At 33.4% G+C, this 11039-nt stretch overlaps 1 protein-coding gene across 1 annotated transcript; it reads left to right on the plus strand.

Annotated features, from left to right (window-relative positions):
• Nucleotides 1-4295: 4295 nt before the first annotated feature.
• On the plus strand, nt 4296-8836 carry LOC103132645 (GTPase IMAP family member 8-like). Its single transcript, XM_007544443.2, has 6 exons — nt 4296-4429; nt 4757-5476; nt 6857-7576; nt 7658-7791; nt 7890-8571; nt 8651-8836. The coding sequence occupies exons 1-6, from the start codon at nt 4408-4410 to the stop codon at nt 8833-8835; spliced, it is 2463 nt and encodes an 820-aa protein (XP_007544505.1). The 5' UTR covers nt 4296-4407; the 3' UTR covers nt 8836.
• Nucleotides 8837-11039: the final 2203 nt, after the last annotated feature.

The raw sequence follows: 11039 nt of genomic DNA on the forward strand, positions 1-11039 counted from the left end.
AGTTCATGTCAAACATGAACTTGTCATGTTTGACAAGTTCATGTCAAACATGAACTTGTCATGTTTGACAAGTTCATGTCAGACATGAACTTGTTTGACATGAACAAACAAGTTCATGTCATCTTTTTTGGACGACATCAAGGTGTTTGAGCCACGCGATGCCTCCAACATTGTGCGCGTCGCAGCTAAATGCTACCGGTCGATGAGGAAAACAGCAGATCCTCACACCCTCAGCATAAATATAGCTGTGGACAAGATCACTGATGCCTATTGTTCTTGCAAGGCTGGGTAAGTCGGGCATTCATGGTTTTGAGGGTTACTTTTGAAATCAGTGATTAGTGTTGTTGGCAAAAGTTTGAGTGTGCCTGATGCACTGTACTCGGTGCTAGCGTGGCTAACACGATTACAGTTTAGTAAAAAGCCTTTTCAGGTAAAATAAAATCATTAATGTATGTCAGACACGGTACACATTGCATATTGATCTGTTCAGCAAACGTAAGACTGTGTAACAGACAGGCTTGAAGGTGTAGAAGTTGTATCGGTACTGCCATTATGCTGTACTTAGCTAAAAGGTTTTCATAATGGACGTGTTTATTATTGACTTTCTTTTTTTCAGACTTGGGGGTCATTGTTCACACATTATCGGCCTCTTTAAGACCTCACAATATTTCAAACTTCAAAATGACTACAATATATCTTATTGATTCTACGACGGTTGAGCTACAAATGCGGTCGTGCACAAGCTTTGATCCAAGTAAGGGATCCCGTTTCAGATTTTGGAAATCTGAATTCCACAAATACAATCAGGATACCTGACATCGCCTGTACAGATACCCCACTGACAGTGGAGAACCATTCTTTTTCGAGTCCTGACGCAAAAACTTTCTGCCGGTCTGCTAGTCCACAATGTACATGTGTAGCATGTGTATACTAGTGTAGCTTGTGTTTGTGAGACGGTCACGCACGTGGTAGCTGCGCTGTGACGTGAAATGGGCATTAGCCAATGAAAGGCGGCCCCTGTGGTAAGGTCCATGGCAAAATAAATCCGATTTGACAAAAAAAATCAGGATTGGTTCACTTCAGGCTGCAGTGTGAACACACCCTAAATTTTGTCACACCCTCATCATGTCTTTGTCAAAGCAAAAGCCAGCAGTTCATGTAGTGGAGAAATAATTAAATGTTGATGACATTTGAGGATATGTTTTAAATGTTTTTTGTGGAATCCCAGCCTCACCCAGACTCTGCCTCAAGTGACCCCCGGGTAAATTGAGTTTGAGACCCCTGTTTACAGGTATTTGTTCTAGGTAAATGTATCTTGAAGGAGAATAGCACTTAAATAAAAGTCCAACAAGAATATTCATTTAGAATTAAAAATAACTTGCCCTGAACTACCATGATAGATATGATGTATGTAATAATCAATCAAGCTGCTCCTGTCCAATAAAAGTGTGTCATTAATGAAGGGGAAAAAACTGGATATTTTTGAACATGGGGGAAGGTGGAGCGCCCGGAGTGAACCCACACCTACACGGAGAGACATTTCCCACCGTGCAGTCCTTCTTTTTAATATTAAAATGCCCAATTAACAATAATACCAGCTCTTTTTCCAGTTCCTGTTTCCAATTCTACAGGAATTAATATTAATATCTGGGTTTTCTTATTATTTTCTTATATATAAACATTTCATATATTTAAATGAATATTAACAATTAAATATTTAAAATATTTTTTGTCATCTTGATATAGATCTCATCCTGCTTTCTTTTATAATGCTTAATATTTGTAGAGATTTTTTTATTTAAACCAACTTTGGAGAGTAAATGTCATAAATAGTTGATTTAGCTGTATTAAAGAGAGAATACAAACCAGTAATAACATCTGTTTAATGGTTTATGATTGTTTATGTTAAAGTAAGTTGGTTACATTTATAATGCATGGGTTACTTTTTTTACATTACTTTTATGTTTGTTACAATCCAGGTCAGATATTTTTCAGGTTTGAATTTTTAAGCATTAATTTCCTGATTGTAAATCACTCCTTATTAATGTAATCAATGCTAGCAGAAGTAAGTAAAGAACAGATATATCAAGAATCTTTTTTGATTTGATACAAACTCTTATTACTGAAATTAAAGTGTCTAATTATTTGAGTGTTTGATTGATTGGAACTGAGTTAAAATCACTAGAAATAACAAACTAATACATGTGAAATAATCATCAGTTACTGACAATATCACTGAGTATTACTAAAGCACAACAACAATCAAAATGCCTCTTAAGTAACTTCAGAGTATTAAAACATACTACATATGAAGACCAGGTGTTAAATTGAGCTGGACTGACTGGGATGAAACAAATGTTTTAGTTTATCTTCAGATGTGACACTTTTTACTTCCCATTTACTCCAGCAGGTCAATCCAGACTAGATTCAAATTCCAGCTGACAAATAATGTCTTGTTGTAGCTATAAATACAGTGGACAGCCGTAAGTCAGAGAAATGTGAATGTGTTGTCTGACAGTCTATATTAGCCTTTTTATCTGTCTTTGTTTTGAGCTCAGTTGGACCTGTGTGATTTTGATTATCCCAGATATAAATATATCCACATAACATATATGTGTAAAAAAGCAAAGAGTTAAACAGGAAGGTGGAGTTTCAGAAAGATCAGGAGTTTTTAAAGCAACACTGACCCGATTTCATGGTATTAAATGACAAAGTCAAATTTCTTTTAAGTCATATTTCTTATATATATATATATATATATATATATATATATATATATATATATATATATATATATATATATATATATATATATATATATATATGTGTGTGTGTGTGTATATGTATAATATAGTACAAGTAAAAATGCAAAGTAAAACAAATGAATGCATATTTCTCTTGTTAATTTACAAAAAATAAGGAAGCCAAATCTCAAAAGCCTCTCTGTGGTTGACAACAGCAGTAAAGTGAGGAAAGCAAAAGCAAACAGCGGCATGGCTGATATAATTTACCACACCGATTCCTTCTGGCACTACACTGCCCTCTTGTGTACAAAAAATCAAACTATGAAACAAAATGAAGCTGAAAAACTAAAATTATTTTTATGCAATATGACATATAATGCCATTTTGTGAGTCTCACTCATTAAATTTACTTAATTAAAGAAAATTATATATATTTTAATGTCTGTTGTAAACATATTCCTCTAATTGTGTGTCTTATGTTTTTCTACTGACTGTACGGCAAATTTCCTTATGGGGACAAGAATGAAGTGATACTGTACAGTAAATAAATTTCAGAGGAAAACACCATTATGAATTTCTATTAAAACCATCAGACTGAAATGACAGCAATCACATTTATCACAAAAATGATCTGAATAATAAAATAGTTTTTCCATCTATTGGTTCTTGCTTTCATCTGTCTGAATCTCTTTCTAGATGTTAGGAGCTCAGATTCACCACAAAGTAATAAAGTGATAAAGGGAGGGGAGAATGTATTTTTCCTTTTTTCTGCCTCTAATTAAAATGTTTGTGTAATATCAAGTAATTTGGTTTTTCTGGTCACTTCAGTCAATTGTTTTATTTGTTTTCTCCTTTTGATAGATTGTACAATATTAAATTATATAAAACATGACAGAGCAGCAGCTGCTATCAATAACAGTAGAAACAGCCCTGAGTCTAAAAATGATTTATTCTGCAAAAACATCTCTAATAATATGAGTGAATATTTTAATAGGTAAACTCTAAGATTCAAAAATTAAAACAGAAAATGTGTGAAAAATAACACAGAATGAGAGTTTGAATAGAAAGTCGTTCAACAACTTAGTGACATTAGCAGCTAACAAAGCACAATATCCTGACTAATGATTGATGTTTTTGTTTGAGTTGTTACTTCTTTAAATTGTTCTGTCCAAATCTCAAATCGTTATGTAATGCTGCAGTATTTATTTAGACAATTTCTTCAAATAAGTAAATGTTAAAGTTCTATTTTTTTACCTAATCAGTTTTATTCTGTGTTAATTGATAAAAAGAACTATTTATTGATTGATTTATTAAGTTTTAGTTTTATTGTAATATTGTTCTTTTTATTTATTGTAGGATATTTGTTTTTCTTTAATATTTTTGTGTTTTATTTTTATTGATTTAATCTTTGTCTTATGTTACAATGGTTGGTGTTAATTGTGAAGCACTTTGGTCAACTGTTGTTTTAATTGTGTTATACAAAAAAAATATTAACATCAACATTTTTGGACGTTTGGGTAGAAGAGCAGTGATTCTTGTTCCCCATCAGATGGCGATCTCTGACTATGTTTGACTGATACACACCATCAACCTTTGAACTCTTTACTTTCATTTAAGAACAGGTTTTGAAAGAACCAACAACAAGCAGAGTGAATCTAACAAAATGGCTGCGATGTCCAACTCAGGTCTGTGACGTTTTCATGAAACTTTCCATAAACTTTGTTCTATCTTGGATTATACTTTCATAAACTTTCATTTTAGTGGCTGAATTTGTTGAATTCAAAGACTTTGACTTTGTATAAGAGATGGGAGTTGGATAAAATGTCTCCCTCTGCTTTTATAGTTATTTTCGTTTTAGGTTTATTTCAAATGTAATTGTGTGTCTAAATGTTATTGATATTTACTTAATAAAAAAAAAGATTCCCAATCAGAATATACAGTTAACTTAGAAAGTACATTCTGTGCAGGTATGAACAAAGTAGGTGTCTTTAACTCAATATCTCTCCTTACAGCACAAAGCCATCCTGCTACAGAGTTGAGGATTGTGTTGATAGGAGGAAGATATAATAACCTTCGCAGTGGTAAAAGTTTAGCTGGAAACTTCATCCTGGGTCAAAATGTTTTCAACACCAGCAGAAGAACAGCTCAGAGTGAAGCGAAGCAGCAGGAAGTGTTTGGCAGACGAGTCACAGTGGTTGATACTCCAGGATGGTGGTGGCATTACTCTAGAGAAAACACACCAAAACTGGATCAGATAGAAATCCAGAACAGTGTCCATCTGTGTCCTCCAGGGCCTCATGTATTTCTTCTGGTCATTCCTGTCAGTTTACATTTATCTCAGCGTGTCAAAGCATCACTAAAGCAACACTTCGAGCTTTTTAATGCAGATGTTTTCAGTCCCACCATCGTGTTGTTCACTGCACTTAATCCATGTAGTGATGAAACTGTAGAATCTAAAATCAGAAGAAGTCCAGTCCTGCAGTGGATTCTTCAACAATGTGGAAACAGAAAACATTTTCTCAACCTCATTAACAGAGAAGATAGAGATCAAGTCAAGAAGCTTTTAGAGAAAATTGAGACCCTGATTGCAAACAATGGATTCAGACACTGTTCTGTTGACAGAAGTCAAGGAGAAACTCTGAGAAAAGAAATGAGAGATTTGACTGAAAGAGCCTCAAAAAGGTTTGATCAAGTCCAGAAACAAAGAAACAAACTGAAGCTACAGATTGAAGGTAGGTTACAAGTTTATTTATTTCTAATAATCTACAATATTTCTTATCTTGTGAATATTCATGGATAATTGCATCAGATCAACCAAAGTTTGGCAGATAAAACTTTAGATTTTGGTAGTTGTAGTTTTATGGTTCATCATTTAAAGAACCATAAAACTACTGAAATTACCAAACTATATACTAATTACATACCAATTACTAATTTAAGTTTGATCCCCTCAGTTGTGCTGTGACTCTTAGTGACTATATGTCTTCTTGGCCACACTATAAATTTTTTTTCTAATTTATGTAAAACACCAGCAGCTGTGGTTACCAGAATTTTACTGTATTTGTGTGGTAAATTACATGTATTTTACTGTAAATTAGATACTTTTTTTCAGTGCACAAAGGAGAGGTGTCATTGAATGCAGGAAGACAATAAATCACTCAGTTAACTGTGAAAAAAAATTCCCCTCATTTTTGAGATGATGCCTCTGAGTGAAGAGATCAAATTTAATCTATTAAATTGACATTCACTGGCATAGAAATGCAACAAATTGTTCACTTGAACCAATTTAACTTTTTACCTTCAAAGTTTTAGCTGAACAATAAATTGAAAATTAAGCTACAATAGAATTGAGATACAATCAGTTTTCATCAGAAGTTTTCAACCTGCAGCTCCAGAGTCACAAGAGGCTCCTTGGTTCTGTGGCTCAATTAATATTAACATTATTTAGTATGAATATTAACAATAAAATACCACATTTAGTTCTATTTACTGTTTTTGTCTTGTGCCTCCATGCAAACACACTTCTCCCCTGAACCTCAGGTGGAAAATTTGATCTAGAATCAAATCTACTTCTACATAATTATCTATGTTGAAGGAAGTAAATGTTTTCAGTCGCATCTTCCGTAAGAAAATCCCATGTAACCTTCAGTATAACATTGTTGAAGTTTCTCTATTGGAAAATGTTTGACTATTACTTGAAGAAAAGAAACATCAAATCAAACATAAGATAACGAAACTATTTTGTTTCTTAGTAAAACACAACCAAAACTTTATGACACAAATATAAAGCTAGAAAAATAAAATGAAGTAACGTGTTGAAAAAAAATCCCTTTTGCTATTTTTTCACAAAATCTTTGAACAGTTCACTGACACCACAAAAGCAAAAGAAGATACATGAGTTACTTAAAATGACTTAAATCCCACAATTCATGAATTAGATTAATCTACTGAGTATTTGTCTTTTCACCACCAATAATTAGCAGCTTTACAACTGTTTGATTTGTCTATTTTCTGTGTAATAATCATCTTGACAACAAGTAAATGTGAGTTGCATTTTTTTTAATTGAGTGAACTAAATTATTTGTTGTTATTTTTCTGTTTTGTTGCTTTAGTTGGAAAAGTCCCTCCAAACCATTTAAGAATAGTGATGATTGGAGGATCATGTGCTGGAAAAAGCACAACAGGAAACATCATTCTAGGAAAAAATGTGTTTAAAGTTCATGAAAAGGTTGGCAGAAGAACAACCCACAGTGAAATCAGCCATGGTCTGGTTGAAGGAAGGCGGCTCACAGTGGTCGATTCTCCTGGTTGGTTCTGCATCAACACCCTTCAGGAAACCAGTGAGATGGATAAACTGGAAATAGAGAACAGTGTGAATCTGTGTCCTCCAGGACCACATGCTGTGCTGCTGGTTATTCCTGTAATGATCAACACTGATGAATCATATCTGAGATCTGTTCAGGAACACATGAGTCTGTTTAAAGAAGAAATCTGGAAACACACACATGTTCTATTTACCTGTGGAGACTGGTTAGGAGTGAAGACTGTAGAGGAGCACATAGAGAGTGATGAAGGTCTGCAGTGGATAGTGAACAAGTGTGAGAACAGGTATCATGTCCTGAACAACAAGGACCACAGTGATAAGACTCAGGTAAAGGAACTACTGGAGAAGATTGAAGAGATGTGGGCAGGAAATGAAAAACCTTACTATGAAGTGGAGCTGGACCGAGCAGCAGAGCTAGAAACCAAGAGAGAGACTGGAGACAAGATGGCCAGAAGGTTGAAGACGATCAATGAGAGACGATCAAGAGTCCTGAAAGAGCTGATTGGAGGTAAGAAATAAATATGACATATTTTATGTTGTATCATAAATGTTTTAGGATCATATATACTGTAATTTTTTTATTTTGCAGGTGAGAGACATAAAATAACTGACATCAGGATTGTTCTTGTTGGCCAGAAATGTTCAGGGAAAAGTACAACTGGAAACATGATCCTGTTCAAAGATCTTTTAAGCCTGACTCCTGACAGAGCTTGGTTGAAAAAGGTAAAAATATGCTGACTAAGCAAAAAGTTTTTATACAATCTAAAATCCAGGCTGTAGCAGTGAGTAAAGTACTTTTTGTTTGATTTTTATGATTTCAGACCTACCAAGATCAGAGAGAAACTTCAACATGTGTGAAACATGAAGGAAACTTTGATGGAGTAAAAGTCTCAGTTGTTGAAACTCCAGGCTGGTTCTCAGACCCAACACCACCTGACTGGATCAAAGATGAAGTTCTCCACAGTGTCTCCATGTGTTCTCCTGGACCTCATGTTTTTCTCTTGCTTGTTCCCATCTTCAGATCTTTCACAGAGAAAGATCTCAAAGCTCTGCTGGAGATCATGAAGCCATTAACAGAGAGAGTGTGGAGACACTGCATGGTGCTGTTTACCAGGGGACACTGGATCAATGACGTCCCTGTAGAGAATTACATCGTCAGAGAGGGAAAGGAGCTCCAGGAGCTTCTGGAGAAATGTGGGAACAGATACCATGTTCTAAAAAACTTTAATTCTGATTATTCTGTTCATGTCAAAGAGCTGTTCCAAAAAATGATTAATATGATAAAACAAAACAAAGAATGTTTCTCAGTTGAAGGCAAAAAAGAAAAATTTATCAGTCTCCATTGGCCACCAAAACAACAGACACTTACAGAACAAGAATGGAAAAGGAGAGAACAGGATCTGATAGAGCGAGTGATGAAAGCTTTAGCAAAGGAACCAGAAAAACCAACAGAACCTCATGTGAGAACAGCAGAGAGCAAAGATGACCGTTACATTCCTTACAGTAAGTTTTATATAATAATAAATTAATGTTGACTTTACAGTCTTTGTTAACTTTAATAACACATCAATCTCTGTTTCAGTGAGTGGAGATGTTGCCTCAGAATATGGGAGCATTTCAGAGAACAGGAGACGACGAGGACATGACCAAGTAGCTGAATGGCTGAATAACAAAGTGAGAGAGTCAGAGATCAGCTCTGGGATCGGCAGCATTTGTTCCTCAAACACTTACATGGAAAATTTTGATGAAAGTTCTGAAATTGATTAAAGTCAACATACAATTCAGTAAAAGAACAAAGTATCAGCTTAGATGAGTTTCTAAAATATCACCAAAAGGTTTCAAATTATTTTCTGATATAAAAACATTTTAGGTATTTCTATAAATATTAACACTTAAATATTTAACTAGTTTTCATCATGCTTATATAGATCTAATCCAACCTTTTTATACATTGTTAATATTTGCAAAGGTTTATTTTGTTTTACTAAACCAGCGTTGGAGAGGAAATGTAGTAAATAGTTGATTAAACAGTAAAATTATTACTTATTCATTAATTATTACTTATGCATTAAGTTCTCATGAAACCTACTGGAAGATTTATTTAAAAAACTCATCATGTTTTCTGCAAAGCTTAATTAAAGTTTAAGAAGTTTATTGCACAGAAATATTAGATCATTAAAGGTTTTAAATGAATATTTTTTTAAAGACAAAGCAGTAAATAGAAACTGGTTTCTGAGATTAGCTTTAGAGCTACGATCAATCTGCTTGTATTCAGAGTGAATTTTTCTAACTAAAAAGTTTAGTTTGGATATTTAAGCTTTAATGTCATTGTTTTAAATCTTATTAATGTTATCAGTGATAACATAAGCATGTAAGGAACAAATGAGATGTCAAGAATCTCTTTTGGTTTGATACAAACTCTTAAAACTCTTATCCAGAAAAGTTTTATATTTCACTCCTAAGATCTAGAGAAACTCATATTAGATTATAACTTTTGTTGTTTTTATTTTTGCTTTTCTTCTGTTTTTTTGTTTTGTTTGTATTTTCTCTAATTCATGTAAAGCACTTTGAAATGCATTGTTGCTGAAAATGTGCCTTGTAATTAAAATTAATTTACCTTAAAACTGAAATTAAAGTTCATAAATATTTGAGTGTTTGTTCTTGGAGATCTGAGTTACATTCATTGTAATTTATAAACTAAACACCCTGAATATCAATTACTAGTATTAAATCATTCTACATGAAGACCAAATGTTAATTTGAGCCTCCCTGATGTTTAAGTTTATCTTCAGATGTGAAACTTTTTACTTCCCATTTACACCAGCAGGTCAATTCAGACTAGATTCAAAGTCCAGCTGGCAGAGAAAGTCTCGTTATCGTTATAAATACAGAGAAATCAGAATTAAAATTGTGATAGTATAGAGAGATTGTGTTTGAAAGTAATTTAGATGATTATTCTAAATTACTTTCAAATGTAATATGTTGTTCTTGCCTCTATCTCATAATGTCTTGATTTGCTTGTTGCTCAACCTGAGACTTGAGAAGGTTTCTAGACTTTTTTGTTTGATTTAAAAACATACTGTTACTTTATCATCAAATGGAGAACTCAAGCTAAAAAGTGATATTTTATATATCAGAAAATCTATCAGTATTTTTTAAATACTGATTCAGAAATCAGTATCTAGAAATCAGATACTGTCTTTGAGTCTTTTGGGAAAGACTCTTTTAGAGGTAAAGACTCGTTCTCTCCAAACATCCAAGACCCTGGGCAGCATCTGTTGCCTCTTTTTATTATTTTTTGTTTGTTGAGTTTGTTCTCTGTCAGTCTTTATTAAAAATGATCTGTTTTTGTTTTGAGCTCACTGAGATCTGTGTGATTCTTCTAGAATTTGCACATAATATGTATGAAAGTAAAAACTTTGCTCTTAGATGTTTTTTCTTTGTAAAGTAAATGTGATAGTGTTTGATTCTAATACCTAAAAATGAAGAGATATGGAGCTATTAAGTAATTTAGAACCAATAGTTTTGCTGGTCACTTCAGCCAGTTGCTTCAATCTTTTTTCTCTCCTATTTAATTTTATAAAACATGACACAGAAACTGAGCTGCTATCAACAGCAACATCCATATGTCTAAAACTGATTCATGCTGCAAAAAGTTCTAATATTATCAGTGAATATTTGAAATGAGTAAACTCTAAAATTGAAAAATAGTAGCAAACTGATGTGTGTGAAAAATAACAGTTTGAACAGAAAGTGGATCAACAAAAAAGCAGCTAAAATAGCATAACCTCATAACAAATGATAGATCTTATTGTCTACATAAAGAGTTTTAACTTCTTTAAATTGTTCATTTCAAATGTCAAATCAGTCCTGCTTCAGCTTTTACTTGCACAGATCAAATTCTCCTAGTAAATGTTTGTGTTGTAGTAAACACATTTTCCCTGCTGTGCATCACTCAGGTCTGTTTTCCA

Source organism: Poecilia formosa, unplaced genomic scaffold, assembly GCF_000485575.1.
Source record: "Poecilia formosa unplaced genomic scaffold, Poecilia_formosa-5.1.2 Scaffold1185, whole genome shotgun sequence".
Classification (NCBI taxonomy): Eukaryota; Metazoa; Chordata; class Actinopteri; order Cyprinodontiformes; family Poeciliidae; genus Poecilia; species Poecilia formosa.